The sequence below is a fragment of the Peromyscus maniculatus genome, chromosome 5 (genome assembly GCF_049852395.1).
Source record: "Peromyscus maniculatus bairdii isolate BWxNUB_F1_BW_parent chromosome 5, HU_Pman_BW_mat_3.1, whole genome shotgun sequence".
In the NCBI taxonomy this organism is placed as follows: Eukaryota; Metazoa; Chordata; class Mammalia; order Rodentia; family Cricetidae; genus Peromyscus; species Peromyscus maniculatus.
The window spans coordinates 38,245,912-38,269,175 of NC_134856.1; the positions used below are offsets into that span (position 1 = coordinate 38,245,912).

General features: G+C 39.4%; 2 protein-coding genes across 9 annotated transcripts in view; one reads left to right on the forward strand and one right to left on the reverse strand.

The window, feature by feature from the left end:
* Positions 1-936, reverse strand: part of Kctd19 (potassium channel tetramerization domain containing 19) — a 37,781-nt gene extending 36,845 nt beyond the window's left edge. For 2 of the 4 annotated variants that reach the window (XM_016005330.3, XM_042277573.2), the window contains exon 1: positions 786-856. In XM_016005330.3, the coding sequence (XP_015860816.1) occupies positions 786-824 (39 nt within the window). In that variant the 5' untranslated portion in view covers positions 825-856. Of the gene's footprint in view, positions 1-785 lie in introns of all 4 variants that reach the window. The other 2 variants (XM_006986796.4, XM_042277574.2) reach the window with 2 other exon arrangements.
* Positions 937-969: 33 nt separating this feature from the next.
* The window catches only part of Lrrc36 (leucine rich repeat containing 36), a 65,794-nt gene continuing 43,499 nt past the window's right edge, over positions 970-23,264 (forward strand). For 4 of the 5 annotated variants that reach the window (XM_042277578.2, XM_006986797.4, XM_076572062.1 and 1 more), the window contains exon 1: positions 984-1,084. In XM_042277578.2, the coding sequence (XP_042133512.1) occupies positions 1,015-1,084 (70 nt within the window). In that variant the 5' untranslated portion in view covers positions 984-1,014. Of the gene's footprint in view, positions 1,085-23,264 lie in introns of all 5 variants that reach the window. The other variant, XM_006986798.4, reaches the window with a different exon arrangement.

A 23,264-nucleotide genomic window follows, 5' to 3' on the forward strand; every position in this document is an offset into this window, starting at 1 on the left:
ACTTGGATGCTAAAGTAAACCTGCTCCTTGGAGGCTGAGCTCTGCTTATTAAAGAACAAGGACTTGGTATTTGCTTCCACATGTGTCCCCCATGGGAGGGCTCTCAAGGGATGCTTCCTGGTAAAAGTTAGGAATGTAGCTGTTCTTCCCAGAGCTTTCTTCCCCAAAGACTGTTCAAGGACTTATTCTGGCGGTGTGAGAGCCTCCGGTCATTAGCAGATTGGGAAACCTATAGTACTTGAAAAAAACGGCTTCTTGCTAGACCGACTACAGGAAGTAGGACCGTTTTTAGTCACCCCAACTCCATCCCAAAGAGCATCTCATTTCCATACACCCTTCTTCCAAATCAAATTAGAGCGACAGGACCTCAGTGCCCTGAAGACAGGAACTCCTCAGAGCCAAGTTCCCTGACCTTCAGGAGTTCCCAGCAGGCCTCCAAAATCTGCCCCGCCCCCACAACTGTCAGCTCTGGATTTCCCCTTTAAAGGTCCTTCCCGTCTTGCTCAGTGTCTAGAACGAACATGGGCTTTAAGGTACAAGGGCCTCCATCCTTCAGAGAGACACACCCCCTCCACCCCTCAAACCTGGCGCCCCTCAAATCCTCAGTGCTGGAGAAGAAGCAGTCAGTTCATCCCTCAAGGCAGCACGTTCTCTCCACTACTCCCTCATACACACCCTCCCCAGATTCTTCTAAACCAGAGCCGCCTCCCGACCCTCATATCCCAGAGTCAGCTCCCTATTCCCGAGGCCTTCGTGCCGGGCACCAACTCCCCCCCGTTCGCCACCTCAGTGGTTTTGGCGCCCTTCTCAGGGACGGGCTCCATACCATGGTCCTAACTTCTGTGGCAGGCGGACGGGCGCGCGACCCGCCCTCTTAACGGCACCTAGAGAACCAAGGTCCTCAGCGAGTGGGAGGGGCGAGGCCTGGGGCGGGGCGGGGCCTGGCGCGAGGGGGCGTGGTCTGGCGAGCGCGGGGCGGTCTCGCGAGCCGTGGCAGGTGAGCGGCGGGCGCGAATGGCGGAGCAGTGGGATCTGGACGAGGAGGGCCTCCGCCGCCTGGGGGCGCTGACCCTGGAGCAGCCCGGTAGGGCCTAGCCGGGAGGGTGTGGGTCGGGAGCGTGGGTCAGAGGCGGAGAGGAAGCTGTGGTGGAATCCTCGGGAGCCCAAGGTAGAGCCAAGGGAACTGCAGAGGAACAGTTCCTGAGGCCACCAAAGAGGAAACTGAGGCAGAAGGGTTACACTGAGGTGCCGAAGGTGAAGTAACTGGATAGTCGGAGGCAGAGGATGAGAAGTTGAAGGAAGAGAGTGTGGAGGACTAACAGGCAGGAACGGACCTTGTGGCAAGTGGCAGCATTTGACAGAAAGAAGTCTCCATTAGTGGAAGGAAATGCTGAGAGAAGGGCAGTGTTGGGAAGGACAACGGTGGTGGTGGGCGCTGCTGAGGAGGCACAAGGGGTGTTTATTTTGGTAGTCGCTTAAACTGCCTGCGTAGGAGGGCTTTCCCAGGTTGCGATGCATTGGGAAAGGACACCCCCATTCCATCATCCTTTCTCAAGAACCTCAAGAACTACAGCCTTTCTTTGGTCAATCTGGATGTTCCCTTTTAAAAGCTCAGAGAGGCTTTATGTGAAATGAAATACTAAGCAATCCCTCAATCATTTAGCTCAGTGCCCCGGCCCTGCCTTCATCCTAAAGGTAATACTGAGTGATGCTGAACTCTGCCTCTGACAGGGTTTGACTCACATAGGTTACTTTCTGAGTGTCTAAGAAGGAAGAAAGCTGGGAAGGTATTCTATATTCCTTATTAAACTCTTACTTCCCTAATAAGTTTATTGTATCATTATTGCCACTCATTGTGTTAAATGCCTTACCAGAACAAGCCTACTAGGCAGATGCTGTTATAGTTCCCATTTTACAAATCAATAAAGTTAGATTAGACTCTTTCCCAGAGTCACAGAGCTGGTGGTACAGACAGGGTTTATTAATCCAAGACTTATTCCAAAGCCTGTGCTATAACCATAACAAGTACTTCTTTCCTGCTTCCTCTACTTTTTTCATTTATAAAACAAGAAAATATTGGGATTTTAATTAATAATTTAATAATTGTTTTTAAGTTATAAAAATTAGTGCATGATGGTAAGTCAAATATTACATGAATGATAAAGAAGATACTAATTTTCTGTAGCCAAAGATAATAGTTTGATTAATGTATATATAAATTGAGGCAGACCTTTCATATATATAAATATATATGTTTGTATGAGACAGGTTATCATGTGACCCAGGCTGGCCTCAAACTTGATACTATACCCAGTCTTGTGCAGTTCTGAGGAGTCAAGTCTAGTGCATGATAGGCAAGCATTCTACCAATTGGGCAACATCCTCAACACAGCATATATTTTCTTTTCAAAACTATTGCAAACCCCCTATTTTACAAGTCAGATATAATAAATTTCATTGGCTTGGTATACATCTGTGTCTCCCCTTCTATTAAAATATTTTTATAGTATTGATTCACCTTGATATTGAGGATAGAGAGGCACAAAGCTAGGCATAGTGGTGCATGCCAGTAATCCCAGCTACTAGGGAGGCTGAGGTACAAGGACTGACTGAATCCACACATTTGAGATCTAGTCTTAAGAAAGAAAGGAAGGGAGAGAGAGAGAGAGAGAGAGAGAGAGAGAGAGAGAGAGAGAGAGAGAGAGAGAGAGAGAGAGAGGAGAAGAGAGAGAAAAGAGAGAGAGAAAGATAATGGTTTTTGTGGGAGAAGGCATATACCTTTTCTGTTCTCTAGCTAGAACAATATATGGCATTTAAACTCTCTCTCTCTCTCTCTCTCTCTCTCTCTCTCTCACACACACACACACACACACACACACACACATTGGTGTATTTGAGATAGGACCTCACTATTTATACTAGGCTGACACCAAACTCACAAGGATCCGTCTCAGGCTCCCATGTGTTGGGATTAATGGTGTGAGCCACCAAGCCCAGCCAAATAAAAAACTTTTAAATCTTTAATAAATATATAAGAGATCAAATAAAAGGTTTGTAGACTGGCCCTTTGTACATTACACAACTTTGTACATCATTGACAACTTAGGCAAGGAGAGTTTCAGGGAAGCAGGGAGGAAGGAAACCATATTGAGGTAGAATGAGGAGAAAATGATATGTTTGAGAGAGGAAATAAGTGAAAGTGAGAATTTTTTATGACTATAAAGAAGAATATAGACATAAAATGGTACCTGGATGATATGATATAGGGTCAAGAACAGAGCATAAGCAAAAATGTACTAGAGCATGTGTTGCTGATGATAATTATTTGGCAGAGTAATTATGTATTTTTAAAAAAGGCTGTTAGCCAGGTGGTGATGATGCACGCCTTTAATCCCAGTACTTGGGAGACAGAGGCAGGCAGATCTCTGAGTTTGAGGCCAGTCTGACCTACAGAGTGAATTCCTGGAAAGCCAGAGCTACATAGTGGGACTCTGTCTCAAAAAAAAATACATAAATATAAAATAAAATAAAATGCTTATATATGTAGAGGATATTTCTGGAAATCTGTTAATAGTAATTGTGTTGGGATTAAAGTCACGTTACTATGCCCTGCAATTTTATAATTTTTATATGACTATTTCCCAATGTATACAAGAGTAGAGATAACAGAATAATGAACTCCTGTCACTTTACCTCGACAGTTATCAATTCATAGTCAATCCTTTTTCTTTCATACCTTACCCATCCTCCTACTCCTAAACCTCTGCACTAATTATTTCAAAGCAAATCATAGATATATAATTTCATCCATAAATATCTTGTCATGTATTTTCAAAGAAAAGAACTCCTCAAATAACTAAATATTCAGTCTAAAATATTTAACAGCAACTTCTTTGTTTCATGTCTGTATGGTGTGTGAACATGTCTGTGGAGAAACGAGGATAACATTGGAAATCTTCCTCGATTGCTCTCCACATTGAGGTAGTGTATCTCTCTCCATTGAACCCAGATCTAATGAAATGGACTAGTCTATCTAAATCACTTGCTCCTGGGATGACCTGTTTCTACCTTTCCAGTGCTGGAATTGCAAGTAGAGCACCACATCTGCCCAACATTTATGTGGGTACCCAGGATTCAAACTCCAGTCCTCGTACTTATGTGGCAAGAATTTTATAAACTGAGTTCTCTTCCTAGACCATAATTAATTTTGTTTTATTTTTTAATATTTATTTATTTATACAGTGCTCTGCCTGCATGTATGCCTGCATGCCAGTAGAAGGCGCAAGATCTCATTATAGATGGTTGTGAGCCACCATGTGGTTGCTGGGAATTGAACTCAGGACCTCTGGATGAGCAGTCAATGCTCTTAACCTTTGAGCCATCTCTCCAGCCTCCTCCTCTTCCTCCTCCTCCTCCTCTTCTTCTCTTCTCCTTCTCTTTCTCTTTCTCCTTCTCCTTCTCTTCTCCTTCTCCTTTTTTGGCTTTGAACTCACAGAGATCCACCTGCCTATGCCTCCCAAGTGCTAGGATTAAGAGCATGCATGCACCACCACTGCACAGCTTGTTCTGTTCATTTTTAATTGCCTATAAAATGTCTTTAAATGTAACAGTATTGTTACATTTTCTCTGGAATACATTTCTTTCTGGGCTACTCCCACGATCTTATCTAATAAAGTATCTCAAGTACTACCTCAGACTTCTAATACATTGTACTTTAAGTATAGCAGTAACCTGTGTGCGTGCGTTGTTTAGGAAGATTGAATCCAGAGCCTTATACATGCTAGGCACTCTACCACTGGATTGCATCTCAAGCCCCAGTAATAACTTCTCTGTGGAGTGGGGTGCAGGTTGAGGCAGGTCTCATTCATGTAGCCTTGGCCTGAGCTCACTGTGTAGACCAGACTGGTTTTGAACTCATAGAGCTTCATCTGCCTCTGTCTCCAGAGTGCTGGTATTAAAGGTGTGTGCCACCATGCCTAGCTATAACTCCCCTAATATCAAGTATTTAACCAGCATTATCATTTTTCCCATTGGGACATAATTTTTTTTTTATAATTTTATTTATTTATTTTTTTTAAGATTTACTTATTTATTATGCATACAGCATGTATGACTGTAGGCCAGAAGAGGGCACCAGATCTCATTACAGATGGTTGTGAGCCACCATGTGGTTACTGGGAATTGAACTCAGAACCTCTGGAAGAGCAGTCAGTGCTCTTAACCTCTGAGCCATCTCTCCAGCCCGGGGGACATAATTTTTTTTAAAAAATCTATATGAAGTGCATATGCTAGTTTGCTGATATATGTTTTAAATTTTATCTAAATATCCCCCCACTTTTTTCCTTGAATTTTTATCATATTTGAGGAAACTTAGATCATTTGTTTTGAAGAGTTCATTACAATTGGATTTTACTTGCTATATTATCCCTAAGATGTCTGTCATTTTTTTCTTGTTTCCTGTACTGCCTAATTAGTGGTTATATGAGATTTAATCAGCTTCAAGTTTGATATGTGTGTGTCTTTTTCACACAACTGCTTCATGGATAACACTGTATACTTCTGTAAGGAAGTATGTAATGTGCGGGGCGTTTACCCACCACCCCCACAGCTTCCCAGAGTTTTCTTGAGTGCGATCAGCAGGAAATATTAGATAGAAGGATTTATAGCGGAGAATCTTGCGGAGATAAACAGATAGAAAATAAAGGATAGCCTCGAGAAGGCCTGGAACCTATTCCAACAGGCCCCTACTGTCTCTGGCCCAGGGTTTTTATAGAGATGCCAAGGGGTGGAGCAAAAGACCTCCTCCCCCAGCACAGCCAAGTGCAGGCCATCTCAGACACCTGCACTCAGGCCCATGGTCCTGATCATCCTCTATTCGGACCTGCTGGGTAAAGCCACGAGGAACCCCAGAACGGGCTCCCACAGTAATGCCTAATGTTCTTTATATTTTGGGTAGCCATTGAACATGATTGCCCATGTCCATTGATTCATTAGGCATTACAGAAATTCCATTGTTCTTTACTAGTTGCAATAATTCTGTAAAGACAAAAATCTCCACACCAACCTTTTGCTGTTGTGGTACCAGTTGTGTAGGAAAGGTAAGATGGAAGTTTGATTTTTTTGTTTGTTTGTTTCACCCAGTTTTAAAAGTGAGTTTATTTATTAACACCCTTTAAAGGTAACTAATGAGGGCTGCTTTACTTTCTCAGAATCATCGACTCAAGAATATTTGGTGTGTTCTAATCCATTGTGGTTATTATCATAATTGATGCTAATGGGAGGTCTTTTCACTTTTATTCCTGAAGACATTTTTAAAGCTTTATTTGTTTGAAATGCTTTTATTGTCATTAGAAACAAGCTCTATGATAGGTTATTAATTCAATTTCCAAGTATAGTTGTAAATGGTTCTCTTTTTTCCCTTTAGTTTTATTTTTATTAGTTTAAAAAATTAGAAGAGAGCCGGGCGGTGGTGGCGCACGCCTTTAATCCCAGCACTCGGGAGGCAGAGGCAGGCGGATCTCTGTGAGTTCAAGGCCAGCCTGGGCTACCAAGTGAGTTCCAGGAAAGGCGCAAAGCTACACAGAGAAACCCTGTCTCGAAAAACCAAAAAAAAAAAAAAAAAAAAAAAATTAGAAGAGAAATTAATAGGCTTTGTTAAGGCATTTGCATCCATTGTTTCTGTGAACTTCTTCCTCTCACCCATCCATCCCCTTGCCTGCCACACATTGATCTTCCTACTCCCCAGCAGCTCCCCTGTTCTCCTTTCTGTTTTCAAGGCTTTTTAGAGAGAGATTACTTGAGGGTTTTTTGTTTGTTTGTTTGTTTTTCCCGAGACAGGGTTCCTCTGTGTAGCTTTGTGCCTTTCCTGGAACTCACTCTGTAGCCCAGGGCCACTTCCTCCAACTCACAGAGATCCACCTGCCTCTGCCTCCCGAATGCTGGGATTAAAGGCGTGAGCCACCACCGCCCAGTGAGGTTTTGTTTTTACAATTAAAATTAGTGTTTACCCACTGGGGCATGTACCTCAAATGTATTATATTTTGATGTTTATAAATTCTTTGCCTGTATGTGTGTCTGTGAACCACGTGTGGCTGTGCACCACATGTGTGCCTGGTGCCAGAGGAGGCCAGAAGGCATTGGATTCACTAGAACTGAAGTGAGCTGCCGTGTGGGTGCTGGGAATAGAACATGGGTCCTCTGGAAAAGTAGTCAGTGCTCTTAACCACTGAGCCATCTCTCCAACCCCTTATTCAAGGGTTATTAATATCTATGATAACACAATGTTTGATAAATTCTCTGATCTATTTGCAGTTAACATTTTATGAGGGTTAAAACCAAATGCACATGTTCTTACAGCCTACACCTCATGAAAATCATAAAAGAATACATGCCTCTGTGACAGTTTATTAATTGAATGATAATCCTGGTGCCCTTTTGTCTATTCTTTAAATGAGGCTACTGTGAAAACCATGAGAAATTCTGCAGATCATTGATGGTATCACTAATTGCTTTTAGCTTTTCTCACAATAGAAGAATCTTAGAGCATTAGATTATTATGTATCATAAAGTTACCAATACACTGTAGTCAAAGTTAGGACAATTTTTTTGTACTTTAAAAAGATATTCACATACTATAAAAATCACCATTTTAAGGTATGCAAGTCAAGGTTCTTTAGTACATTTGGAGAGTTGTATAACTGTTCTACTTTGCTTTTTGTTATTGGCTTATGTGACTTATACTTCCAGGTCACAATTAATTGTTGAGGGAACTCAAAGCAGGGACCTGGAGGCAGGAACTGTGGAGGAACACTGCTTACTGGTTCACTTTTTGCTTCTTACTCAGCTTTCTAATTAGCTTTCTTACTCAGCCAAGGACAACCTGCCTAGAGCCCTCCTACATCAATTAATAATCAATAAAGTCCTCCACAGATTTTCCACAAGCAAATCTGATCTAGGCAATTTTTTAACTGAGGCTGTCTTTAAATTGACAGTTAATGCTAACTAGGACAATAATCATTTCCACTATGTAGTTCCAGAATGTTTTCATTGACCTATTAGAAAATCACTCTGGGCCGGGCGTTGGTGGCACATGCCTTTAATCCCAGCACTCGGGAGGCAGAGCCAGGTGGATCACTGTGAGTTCGAGGCCAGCCTGGGCTACCAAGTGAGCTCCAGGAAAGGCACAAAGCTACACAGAGAAACCCTGTCTCGAAAAAACCAAAAAAAAAAAAGAAAATCACTCTGGCCGGGCAGTGGTGGTGCACACCTTTAATCCCAGCACTCGGGAGGCAGAGGCAGGCAGATCTCTGTGAGTCTGAGCCCAGCCTAGTCTACAGAGCGAGTTCCAGGACAGGCATCAAAACTACACAGAGAAACCCTGTCTCAAAACAAACAAACAAACAAAAAAACAAAAAAAAAAGAAAGAAAAAGAAAAAAGAAAGAAAGAAAGAAAAAGAAATCACTCTGTATTTCCCACTTTCCATAGCCACTGGCAATCACACTAATCTGATAATCTGATTTCTCTCTTTGTGAATTTGCTTCTTCTGGATATTTCCTGTAAATGGAATAATATGTCTTTTCTGTCTGTCATATTTTTGGAGGTTTATCTATATTTTAGCATGTATCAATAATTCATTATTCTTTATTAAAAGACTTTATTTTTAGGACAGTTTTAGGTTTACAGAGAATTTGAACATAAAATGCAGAGTTCCCATATACTCTTCTCCACTTACATTTATCCCCTATCCTCAAGCTTCCCTTGTTAGTAATAATCTTTCAGTGTGATACAGCTGTTATAATTTATCTAATATTGATACATTTTTAGCTGATGTCTACAGTTTACATTAGGGTTCAACTCTGTGTTGTATAGTTCTGTGATTTTTAACAGTGCTTTAAAATAATTAAATAGGAAATGGAGAGATGGCTTAGGAGTTAAGAGCACTTGCAGGTTGCTCTAACAGAGGACTCAGGTTCAATTCCCAGAATCCATATGGCAGTTTACCACCATCTGTAATTTTAGTCCCAGGGGTATTCAACACCCTCTTCTGGTCTCTGCGGGCACTGCACACACATGATGTACAGGCAAAACACCCGTATATAAAAAATAAAAATAAAGGTTAAAAATAAATAAATAACTGCTGGATCTCATCTATCTATTTCTCACCTACCCCAAACTCTGACAGCCTCTAATCTTGCCTGCTTGCTTGATACAGGGCCTGGTCTTATGCTAAATATACAGCCTAATCAGACTTGTGATCTTCCTGCCTTGGCTCTCAAGTGCATAGAGTATGCCTTTCTCTACCACTGAACATTCCTTTCCATATTATCTAGCACTCACACTCTTTGGTATTTATTCACATAAGGTGAAACTTTATGTCTATACTGTACACAGATGTTTATAGAAATCTTATTCATGGTTGACAAAACTTGGAAGCATACAAGATGTTCTAAATAAGTAAATATATAAGTAAATCAATGATACTTTCACTGTTGCCTTTTTCAGAATGTTATGAAGTTGGAATCACACACTATATAACAGGCTGGTGTCTTTCACATAACAATATATACTTAAGGTTATTCCCTATCCAGCTGAGTATGGTGGCACATATTTATAATCACAATATTTGGGAAGTGGTAGCAGGAGGCTCAGGAGTTCAAGGCCAGCCTAGGCTACATACGACCCTGTCTCAAACAAACAAACAAACAAAAGGTTGGGAATAAATCTGAGTAGTAGAACACTTGTTTTGTGTGCATAAGACCATAGGTTCAACCTGAGCACTACAAAGAAAAGAGTCCTTCCATTTCTTTACATGTTCTGGTTACTCCTTCTTATAGCTAAATGTGTTCCATATACCATGTGGATATACCATGGTTTACTTATATATTTAAGTATTCAGAACATCTTGGTTGCTTCCAAGTTTTGGCAACCATGAAAGGAATATCCAGCTTTTTAAAAATGCCAAACTGGGAAACAAGATCAGTTGAGGAGTTGGCAAGCGAGCAGATCACGACCAGAGAATGCAAGAGAAGGAGCCGTTCAGCCACCAAACCAGATCACCAGAGTCATAAGCCCACCCTACACCAACTGGGAACAGCCCCTGCAAACCCAACAACTACTGGAGTCATAAGCCCAACCTGCACTGACTGGGAACAACCATTGGAGCCCGAGGGACCAGACAGCGGCCTCTTTCCCTGCCCCCTCACCAAGAAAACCATCCCATGTGACACCAACAACCACTGGAACCATTAGCCCACCCTGCACCGATTGGGAACAGCTGCTCCCTGAGACAGAACCCACTAACATCAATTGGACTAAGCTGCTCTCGGAGAAACAGAGCCCAACAGTACCGATTGGACCAAGAACTCCCAGTGGATCAAGACTATCAATTAGAACAAGAAAGGCACCCTCAGACACAGACACCATCTGCACCAAGTGGAGGAAGAGATGACTAGACGCCAGTGCAAAAATACAGGCAACAATATAAAGACCTATATGACACCATCAGAATCTGGTGGTTCTACACCTGCAAGACCTGAACATACCAACGCAGAAAAAGCAGAAGAAATCAATCCTAAAATGACTTCAAGGAGATGATAGAGGCCCTTAAAGAGGAAATGAAAAATTTCCTTAAAGAGGAAATGAAAAACTCCCTTAAAGAGGAAATGAAAAATTCCCTCAAAGAAATGGAAGAAAAAGCAAACAAAAAAATTGGAAGAAATCAAAGAAAGGAAACAGTTCATGATTTGAAAATCAAAATAGAGACAATAAAGAAGACACAAACTGAGGGAATGCTGGAAATAGAAAATCTAAACAAATAGGAACTACAGATGCACGCATAACTATCGAGGACTATGGGGATCCAGCCCCTCGATAGTCCCCTCCCAGGGTCCGGGAAGAATCTACAACCAGCTGATAATTAATCTTTGATGAGAAATGAATCTATGTATATGAAACTCCTAGTCCATATACTTTATTATTCTGTGACAGTTATAAGCTTATATTTTGTTCTCATATTTAGGTCATCTTTAGCCTGATTTTTCTCTACACTTGTCTGCGATCCCCTCTAGGTTCTATCTTAATTCCTTCATCTGGTTCTGCCCCTTCTAGGTTCTCATCCATCTTGTTCCTTCCCATATCATCTCCTCTCCCGTCTCCTCTCTCCTCTTCTCGTTCTACCTCATCTTGTTCTTCCCCATCTGGCTCTTTCTCATCTTTCATCTCATTCCTCTAGTACTCTCTTGTAGCCCTTCAATCTACTTCTTCCCCATCTCAGTTTGTTCCTCTCAAGTTCTTACCCATCTAGTTCTTCCATTCTCTTTTCTCTTCTTTGTCCTCTGCTTTACAGTTATATATCTCCCCAAAATCACAACCCTCCCCTCCACCCAGGACACTCAGCCTGAACTTCCTCAGGCAGTGATTGTCCGATATCAGGATCAAATGGAGGGTTGATAAGAATTACAAAGAGGGGCACTAGTTGTTAATTACCATTTGTGACCCAAAGGGGAAGTGACTAATGAATTAACTAAAGGCTAAATATGGGTAATATCTAAGAAGAGGGATCTTATGTGCACAACTATAATCTTAAATGTGTTTGGTAAAAGATGTTAAAAATCTATAAGTTGTTAGGTCAATGGGAGAAAATAAAACTGTCTTCTTTTTTCCTGTGGCTCCTATCTGTCCAAGCTCTCTGCCGTTTTTCTGCAGGGTGGGGGAAAGTGTGCTCAGTCTCTAGGCAACCTGTGTACAGGTAGATGCCTCTGGTGATAGTTAAGGGAGATCTGGAACTGGAGGTAAGATTTGGGAAAGGAGGAAGTTAAGCTTAATTAGCACATCCACCAGGCTTTCTCAAACAGGTAGCCTGGATGCTTAAGTCTGTTCTTAGAGAGTACAGAGGTATCTCTGATAAGGTACATTCCTCCATCTGGTGATGGACCTGGCCGGATGCTACCAATAATGATAATTACAGGGAGGCTTGAACTGGGAGTTCTGGCTGAGCATAGCTGTTAGCACAGAAGGTTATCTAAATATTCCTAGAAGTGGTTAGGTAAGTAGTTAGAGGTCTATAAAGTTAGTAAGGCTGTAAGAAAGGAGGGGTCTGAGCTAAATTGTGTAAAGCTATTACTTAATGTCTACCTGACCTAGGCGGTGTCCCCTTGTGGAATTTACCTTAAGTCAGGAGATTCACCTGTGGGTTGTTATCACTGTTAATCCTCGGAAATTGGGTGACCACCTGGGTGATGTCTCCTTTAGTCCTTGAAAGTGGCTAGGGGAGATATCTGATTCCAGAGAAAGCCTTTCCTGAGGCTGTTCTCCAAATGCCTGGAATGTGTATGTCTAGAGAATGAAGGCACACATGATTTTCATAACAGAACACAGCTGATTATAACAAGCCAAGTAACACCAAAAACTCCTTGGGATTTGGCTTCCTCTGGAGGAATTCCCCGATTCCTCCAGGTAGTGACTTTGTCATAGCCAGCTGAGTTCTTATGATATTCCAGCGGCCCGCAGCACATTACCAACAGAATGCAAGAGATGGAAAAGAGAATCTCTGATGTTGAACACACAATAGAGAAAATAGATTCGTCAGTCAAAGAAAACACTAAAGCCAAAAGTGCCTTAACACAAAACATCCAGGAAATTTGGGACACCATGAAAAGACCAAACCTAAGAATAATAGGGATAGAAGAAGGAGAAGAATACAAACTCAAAGGCACAGAAAATATATTCAACAAAATCATAGAAGAAAACTTTCCCAACCTAAAGAAAGAAATACCTATGAAGATACAAGAAACTTACAGAACACGAAATAGGCTGGATCAAAAAAAAAAAAAAAAAAAAAAAGGCCACTTGCCACATAATAATCAAACCACTAAACATATAGAACAAAGAAAAAAAATATTAAGAGCCACAAAGGAAAAAGGCCAAGTAACATATAAAGGCAGACCCATAAGAATAACACCATACTTCTCAATGGAGGCTATGAAAGCTAGAAGGTCCTGGACAACGTTATGTGCAGACACTAAGAGACCACAGATGCCAACCCAGACTATTATACCCAGCAAAACTCAATCACCATAGACAAAGTAAACAAAATATTCCATGATAAAACCAGATTTAAACAATAACTATCCACAAATCTAGCTCTACAGAAAGCACTAGAAGGAAAAATCCAACCTAAGGAAATTAAACACACTCATGAAACCTCAGGCTATAGATAATCCCACACCAACAAATTCCAAAGAAGGGAAACAACACTACCACCAGAAAATAACAATCACTGGTCATTAATATCCATCAGTATCAATGGTCTCAACTCACCTATAAAAAGACATAGGCTAACAGAATGGGTATGAAAACAAGATCCATCCTTCTGCTGCATACAAGAAACACACCTAAACTTCAAAGGCAGACACTACTTCAGAGTAAAAGGCTGGGAAAAGGCTTTCCAATCAAATGGACTTAAGAAACAAGCTGGCATAGCTATCCTAATATCTAATAAAATAGACTTAAACTAAAACCAATCGAAAGAGATCAGGAAGGACATTACATATTTATCACAGGGAAAATCCACCAAGATGAAGTCTCATTTCTGAACATTTATGCCCCAAATACAAAGGCACACACATTTGTAAAAGAAACATTACTAAAGCTTAAATTGCACATCAAACACCACACACTAGTAGTGGGAGTCTTCAATACCCCACTCTCACCAATGGACAGGTCTACCAAATTGAAACTTAACAGAGAAATAAAAGGCCTAACAGATGTTATGACTTAAATGGACTTAATAGATATCTACAGAACATTCCACCCTAACACAAAAGAATGTACTTTCTTCCCAGCACCCCATGGAATCTTCTCGAAAACTGACCACATGCTTGGTCACAAAGCAAATCTCAACAGATACAAAAACATTGGAGTAACCTTCTATATTTTACCAGACCACCATGCTCCAAAGTTAGATTTCAACAACAACAAAAACTAGAAAGTCCACATTCTCATGGAAACTGAATAATGCCCAACTGAAGCACCAATGGGTCAAGGAAGAAATAAAGAAATTAAAGATTTCCTAGAATTCAATGAAACTGAAAGTACAACATACCAAAACTTATGGGACACTATGAAAGCAGTACTAAAAGGAAAATTCATAGCACTAAATGCACACATAAAGAAGTTGGAGAAATCTCATACTAATGACTTAACAGCACACCTGAAATCTCTAGAACAAAAAGAAACAAACTCACCTAGGAGGAATAGATGCCAGGAAATAATCAAATTGAGGGCTGAAATCAATGAAACAGAAACAAAGAGAACAATTCAAAGAATCAACAAAACAAAGAGTTGGTTCTTTGACAAAATCAACAAGATAGATAAACTCCCATCCAAATTAACCAAGAGGCAGAGAGAGAGAGCATCCAAATTAACAAAATCAGAAATGAAAAGGGAGAGATAACAACAGACAATGAAGAAATCCAGAGAATCATCAGGTCATACTTCAAAAACCTGTACTCCACAAAATTGGAAAATCTGAAAGAAATGGACAGTTTTCTGGATAGGTTCCACATACCAAAGTTAAATCAAGACCAGATAAACTATTTAAATAGACCAATAACCCCTAAGGAAATAGAAAGTCATTAAAAGTCTCCCAACCAAAAAAAGCCCAGGATCAGATGGTTTCAGCACAGAATTCTACCAGATTTTCAAAGAAGAGCTAATTCCAATACTCTTCAAATTGTTCCACACAATAGAAACAGAAAGAACATTATTTGGTATGATACTCTTTGTATGAGGCTACAGTTACTCTGATACCCAAACCACACAAAGATGCAACAAAGAAAGAAAATTACAGACCAATCTCCCTCATGAGCATTGGATGCAAAAATACTCAACAAAATATTGGCAAACCGAATCCAAGAACACATCAAAAAATTATCCACCATGACCAAGTAGGCTTCATCCCAGGGATGCAAGGATGGTTCAACATACAAAAATCTGTCAATGTAATACACCATATAAACAAACAACAACAACCAACCAAAAAAAAAAACATGATCATCTCATTAGATGCTGAAAAAGCCTTTGATAAAATCTAACACCCCTTCATGATTGAGGTCTTAGAGAGATCAGGAATACAAGGAACATATCTAAACATAATAAAGGCAATTTACAGCAAGCCAACAGCCACCATCAAATTAAACGGAGAGAAACTCAAAGCGATTCCACTAAAATCAGGAACAAGACAAGGCTGTCCACTCTCTCCATATTTATTCAATATAGTACTTGAAGTTCTAGCTAGAGTGATAAGACAACAAAAAGAGATCAAGGAGATACAAATTGGAAAGGAAGAAGTCAAAGTCTCACTATTTGCAGACAATATGATAGTATACATAAGTGACCCCAAAAATTCTACCAGGGAACTCCTACAGCTGATAAACTCCTTCAGTAATGTGGCAGGATACAAGATCAACTCAAAAAAAATCAGTTGTCCTCCTATATACAAATGATAAAAAGACTGAGAAAGAAATCAGAGAAACATCACCCTTTACAATAGCCACAAATAATATTAAATACATTGGGGTAACACTAACTAAACATGTGAAGGACTCCAAGTCTCTGAAGAAAGAAATTGAAGAAGATAACAGAAAATGGAAAAATTTCCCATGCTCATGGATAGGTAGGATTAACATAGTAAAAATTACCAAAAGCAATCTACAGATTCAATGCAATCCCCATCAAAATCCCAACACAATTCTTCATAGACTGGGAAAGAACAATACTCAACTTCATATAGAAAAACAAAAGACCCAGGATAGCTAAAAGAATCCTGTACAATAAAGCAACCTCTGGAGACATCACCATCCCTGACCTCAAGCTCTACTATATAGAGCTATAGTAATAAAAACAGCTTGGTACTGGCATAAAAGCCGACCGACATATGGACCAATGGAATTGAATTGAAGACCCTGACATTAATCCACACACATATGAACACCTGATTTTTGACAAAGAAGCCAAAACTATACGATGGAAAAAAGAAAGTATCTTCAACAAATAGTGCTGGCATAACTGGATTGCAAATGGATCCATATCTGTCACCATGCACAAAACCCAAGTCCAAGTGGATCAAAGACCTCAACATAAATCCAGTTACACTGAACTTGATAGAAGAGAAAGTAGGAAGTACTCTTGAATGCATTGATCCAGGAGATCACTTCCTAAATATAACACCAGTAGCACAGACACTAAGAGCAACAATTAATAAGTAGGACCTCTTGAAACTGAGAAGGTTTTCTAGGGCAAAAAAAAAAATGGTCAGTAAGACAAAAAGACAGCCTACAGAATGGGAAAAGATCTTCACCAACCCCACATCTGACAGAGGACTGATTTCCAAAGTATATAAAGAACTCAAGAAACTAGACATCAAAATACTGAACAATCCAATTAAAAAATGGGCTACAGAGCTAAACATAATTCTCAAAAGGAGAATCTCAAATGGCTGAAAGACATTTAAGGAAATGGTCAACATCCTTAGTCATCAGAGAAATGCAAATCAAAATCACTCTGAGATACCACCTTACACCTGTCAGAATGGCTATGATCAAAAACACTAATGGCAGTCTATGTTGGAGAGGATACAGAGCAAGGAGAACACTCCTCCACTGTTGGTGGGAGTGCAAACTTGTACAACCACTGTGGAAATCAGTATGGCGGTTTCTCAGAAAATTGGGAATCGAACTACCTCAAGACCCAGCCATCCCACTCTTGGGCATATACCCAAGGAATGCTGATTCATACCATAAAGATACATGCTCAGCTATGTTCATAGCAGCACTATTTATAATAGCCAGAACCTGGAAACAACCTAGATGCCCATCAATGGAAAAATGGATGAAAAAAATGTGGTACATATACACAATGGAGTACTACTCAGCAGAGAAAAACAATGAAAGCATGAAATTTGCAGGCAAATGGATGGAACTAGAAAAAATCATCCTGAGTGAGGTAACCCAATCCCAGAAAGACAGTCATGGTATGTACTCACTCATAAGTGGATTCTAGATATAAATTAAAGAACAATCAGATCACAGCCCATAGAACCATAGAGGCTATATATATATAGTATGGAGGTCCTTAGGACGACTGTGGCTTATAATAAATTTCAGTTCTACTCAATTATTGAAAAAAATTAGCCAAATGAATGGAAACACATGAACTATGAACCAAAGGCTGAGGGGCCCCCAACTGGATCAGGCTCTCTGAATAGGTGAGACAGTTGATTGGCTTGATCAGTTTGGGAGGCAACTAGGCAGTGGGACCAAGCCCTGTGCTCATTGCAGGAGTTGGCTGTTTGAAAACTGGAGCTTATGCAGGGACACTTGGCTCAGTCTGGGAGGAAAGGACTGGACCTGCCTGGACTGAGTCTACCAGGTTGATCGCAGTCCTCGGGGGAGGATTTGCCCTGGAGGAGGTGGGAATGGGGGGTAGGCTGGGAGTAAGAGGAGGGTGTGGGAGGGGGGAGAATAGGGGAACCCATGGCTGATATGTAGAACTGAATGGTATTATAAAATAAAATAAAGAGGAAAAAATATCAGTTTAAAAAAAAAGAAAAAAGAAAAATGTCTGCCATTAAATCAAACAGTGAAGGGGAAGATGAATAGGAATCTCACTTACACAGCTTAAGTAAAACATAGCTCTCTGAACAGATGAAGAGAGGTTTCTTCTGTATCCCAGAATCTAATCAATATTTATATGTATAATTCAGCTATTATTTGGCTTAAAAGGGCTTATTGGGAAATGTTATCATTTTTACTATTTTCTACAGAGAAAATATTTTCCTGTTTCAAATAGCCCTGGACTCTTGAATTATAACCTATTTTTATGTTTTAAAAAAAAAAGCCAAACTGTCTTCACTGGTGTCTGTAGCATTTTCATGCTAGCCAACAATGAAATTCCAGTTGCCCCACAATCTTATTAACATTTAGTGTCAGTATTTTAGATTTTGGCAATTTTAACATGCAGTGGTATCTCATTTTTTTCAATTTGCTATTTCCTAATGTCTTAAGATGTTGAACAGTTTTCAGTTTTTGACACACACACACACACACACACACACACACACACACACACACACACGTGTATTTTGGGTGAATTATTTGTCCAAGTATTTCTGCTTATTTCCAGTTTAAAAAATTATTTTATTATTGTTGAACTTAAAGAGTTTTTGGTATATTTTGGATAGATACTAATTATTTATCGGAGTACATATTTAGCAAATAGTTTTTCCCACTACATTAATTATCTTCCCATTACTGTAATGAGTAATTAAAATAAATTAACTTATAAGGAGATAAGGCTTATTTTAGCTCATGGTTTCAGAGGTTTTAGTCTATCAGTAGGTGTCCTATTGCTTTGGGGCTCATGCAAGGCAGTACACCATGTACAAATAGAATACAGAATTTGTCCTTTGTGCATGGCTTATTTGATTTAGCATAAATTATTCAAAGTCACCTGTGCTATAGAATATATCAGGATTTCCTTTTTAAGTCTAACCAGATTTTTTATGTATATTACATATTTTGCTTATCAGTCCATGGACAAACATTGGCATTTTTTCTACTTTGGGGCTAATTATGTATAATGCTTCTGTGAATACTGAGGTACAAGAATGTGTTTCAGCCCTTGCTTTCAGTTGTTTGGATAAAAAATATAGTCAGAAGTAGAACTGTCCTATTATTTTAAATTTTTTTGTTCTTTTGTTTTGTTTTTGTTTTTTTTTATTTTGAGATAGGATTTCTCTGTGTAATCCTGGTTGTCCTGGGACTTGCTTTATAGACCAGGCTGGCCTCGAACTCACAGAGATCTGCCTGCCTCTGCCTCTCAAGTTCTGGGATTAAAGACATTCCCCACTAGCACTCTGCTTTTTCTTGTTGTTTTTATGCTTTCCTCTCTTTTTATGTATATGTGTGTTGTACAGGTGTGCATGCATGTGTGTGGAGGCCAGAGGTTGTCAAAGGGTATATTCTTCAAGTACTCATTTTTTTGAGATAGGATTTTGCATTGAACTTGTGTCTTGCTCATTCAGCAAGACAGGCTGGCTTGCAAGCCCCAAAAGTCTTCTTGTTTCCACCTTCCCAGCACTGGAATGACAGGTACTAGCCTCCATGCCTGATTTTTTTTTTTTAATGGATGATGGGGATTAAACTCAAGTCCTGGTGCTTCATGGCAAGCTCTTTGTCTACTGATCCATCTTCCCACATTCCTTGTTTTCATTCTTTAGTCTTCATTTCTAAAATGGCCTTTTAATTCAACTTAAACTTTATTTCTGGAGGTTTGTCTTCAATGTTTTCAAAACTTCTTTTTCTTTCCAATTACTCTTCTGGATTTTTCCTAATTCTAATTTATAGTTTTCAGCAATTATCTTTTATTTTGGTCTTAAGATTCTTTTACATTATTGGCGGGAGAGGGATGTACCACAGTGGTAGAAAACTTGTCTAATATATACATGATACCCTGTGTTTGTTCCCTTGCACTGAAAAAACACACACATCACAATCTCAAAGAGCTCTTGTTAGTGTAAAATCTATCTTGTTAATATTGTCATGTAGGAATTAAAACTAAGAAAGGTAAAAGAATTTATGAATTCATGAAAAGAGAGTCATATATTCACTAAATATTAACCTAATATATTTTTAAAGATATATTTTTATTATTATTCAAAACTTAAAAATTTTTAAACTTTATTATTTAAAAAGTTGAAAATAAAAGGTCAACATAATTTTTTTTTAAGTATGTGCAAGTGAGTATAGGCGGCCTCAGAAGCCAGAGGTGTTAGATCCCCTGGAGTTGGAGTTACTTGTGAGCCCTCTGATATAGGTCCTGGAAACTGAACTCAGGTTCTTTGCAAGAGTACATGTTTTGTTTTTGTTTTTGCTCTTTTATAATTTATTTTTACTTTATGTGCATTGGTGTTTTGCCTGCATGTATGTCTGTGTGAGGGTGTTGGGTCCCCTAGAACTGGAGTTACAGACAGTTATGAGCTGCCATATGGTGCTAGGAATTGAACCCAAGTCCTCTGAAAGAGCAGTCAGTGCTCTTAACTTCTAAGCCATCTCTCCACCCTGGAGTACATGGTTTTTGTTGTTTGTTTTTTTCGACACAGGGTTTCTCTGTGTAACAGCTTTGGCTGTCCTGGAACTTGCTTTGTAGACCAGACTGGCCTTGAAGTCACAGAGATCTGCCTAACTCTGCCTCCCAAGTGCTGGGATTAAAGACCTGTGCTACCACAACACGGCTGAGTACATGATTTTAATGACTGTCATCTCTCTGATCCCTTAATCTAATATTTTAATGAAAAGCATCTGTCTTCCAAAATAAAAAATATCAAAGAGAGTATTAAATATATATTATATATTTATTTAATTATTATTAAGAGAGCATTAAATATATATTATATATTTATTTAATTATTAAATAATTTAATATTTAATTATTAAATTATTAAATATATTTATTTAATTATTAATTATAATTAATTAATTATAATTATTAATTATTAAGAGATTTAAATCTCTTTAATATCTGGTTTAATACAAGGCAGCCTTATTCTCTTACTTGTTTCATTTTAAATTCTGTTTTGATATGTTGTTTTGTTTAAAATATGTATTTAAAAACCTGGCATGATACAGATACATAGTTGCAAAAGGGAAAAATAGTTTTATAGCCTTTTAAAGGATTATGGCTATTTTTATTCTCTGATAAAACATGTAAACTGGGAAATTAGTAGTTTCTTGTGTGTGGAATCCAAAAATCTGTGAATGAATTTTTTCACTCTTTTATAATGAAAATCCATTGTTATATCTTGTATTTGAATGGATCTTTTACCCATGCATGATTTTTGAAACATCATGCATTGGTCATTTGGAAACATTGATTCACTGAGTCATGTAGATCTTCTAAATATTGAGACATATTCATTATACAATATTGTCTTAGTCCTGTTCTATTGCTGTGAAGATGCACATTGCCATGACCAAAGCAATTCCTTTTTTTTTTTTGGTTTTTCGAGACAGGGTTTCTTTGTGTAGTTTTTGTTGTTTGTTTGTTTTTGTTTTTTGAGATGAGGTTTCTCTGTGTAGCTTTGTGCCTTTCCTGGAACTTGCTCTGTAGACCAGGTTGGTCTCGAACTCACAGAGATCCGCCTGGCTGTGCCTCCCGAGTGCTGGGATTAAAGGCATGTGCCACCACCGCCCGGCTCAGACCAAGGCAACTCTTATAAAAGAAAGTATTTAATTGGGGACTTGCTCACAGTTTAAAAGGTTTAGTTCATTATCATCAAGGCAGGGAGCATGGCTGGCTGTGCACGTGGCACTGAAGTTGTAACTGAGAGCTACATCCTGATCTGAAGGCTGAGAGAGAGACTCTGGGCCTAGCATGGAATTTTGAAACTCCAGTGACACATTTCCTCCAACAAGGCCGTACCTCCTAATCTTTTCAAATAGTGGTACTTCCTTGTGACTAAGCATTCTATGGGCCCATTGGGGCCATTCTTATTCAAACCACCACAAACATATAAAAAAAGAGATCTTTTTCTAAAGATATGTGTATGTGTATTAGTGTTTTGCCTGCATGTCTGTATGTGCCTGGTGCCAGCAGAGGTCAGAAGAGGGTGTTAAATCCCCTAGGAATCAAACCCAGATCTCATGCAAGAAGAGCAAGTGCTCCCAACTCCTGAGTCATCTCTCCAGCCCAGATCTTTTTTTTTTTTTTTGGTTTTTAGAGACAAGGTTTCTCTGTGTAACAGTCCTGGAACTCACTTTGTAGACCAGGCTGGCCTTGAACTCACAGAGATCCACCTGCCTCTGCCTTCCCAGTGCTGGGATTAAACGTGTGCACCACCACTGCCCAGCTAAAGGAAAGGAGAGAGGGGTCACATGGTCCCTTCTTCCTTTTATTTATTTTATTTTTTATCCTGGTGTGATCAGACTCTGGACAGCCTGGGAATTAAACCCGGGTCCTCTGGAACATCAGTCAGTGCTCTTAACCACTGAGCCATCTCTCTCCTCCCAGATCTTTTTAAGTATTACCACTAATCTCATTAGAAAAACCTAAGTATTGGGAAGCATCAAATTCATGGTGGACAGATAGAATTGTTTCAGAATTCTATTTGGGGGAAAGAGTGTTAGGTATTAAACCTAGAACCATGTACATACTGAACCTATATTCTACCACTGAGCTTTATCTCCAGCCCCGAAACCATATGTATATATTTTCTTTTTGGTAACTGAAATGTTATCATAGACAACACTGACTACCAGTTGCTTTCCTGAAGGGACCGGCTTACTTTATTTTTAACACAATGTTTACTGTTAGGAATGGTGTCACCCACCTATAATTCCAGCACTCAGGAGGTAGAAGCAGGATGATCAGGAATTCAAGGCAGCCTTAACTACATATGAGTCTGGGAGTAGCCTGAGCTGCATGGGACTCTATCTCCAAAAAAAAAAAAAAAAAAAAAAAAACCTAAACAAACAAAAGGTAAAGTCTGCTAGATATCTAGTCAAGATTAGTGTAATTTGTTAAGATATTTTTCCTAATAAAAATATTTCAGCTAGAGAGATGGCTCCGTGGTTAAGAGCACTGGCTGATCTTCCAAAGGACCCAAGTTCAATTCCCAGCATCCACATGGCACCTGACAACTGTCAATAACTCTGGTTCCAGGGTATCTGGCATCCTCACAGAGACATACATGCAAGCAAAACACCAATGCAGCTATATCCCATTAAAAAGCAGCTAAAGGATTGTAAAATAGCTCCATGGTTAGGTTAAAGGTGCTTGCCACCAACCCTGACAATCTGAGTTTAATCTCTGGGACTCACATGGTGGAAGGAGAGAACATCTTCTTCAAGATACCCTCTGACCATCACATGTACACTGTAGCATGTGCACACACACCCCACACACACAGATATGATTGCATGTGCACTTATACATACACTAAATAAATGAAGTGTAATGAAAACAGTATCTAGTTGAGCTTGCAACTCAATTACATAAGCAGTTTCTCATAGGCATTCACTTTCTTCATTATATACCAGAGGAGAAACACTCCATGCACACTCTCCATTTGTCATTTAGTTTTAAAAGGTCATGTCTAAAAGGTCAAGATTTAAAAATTAATCAGTTATTTTTGGCAAGGGCTTCTTTTGTTTTTTGTTTGTTTGTTTTTGTTGTTGTTTATTTTGAAACAGGGTCTCTCTAGGCTGGC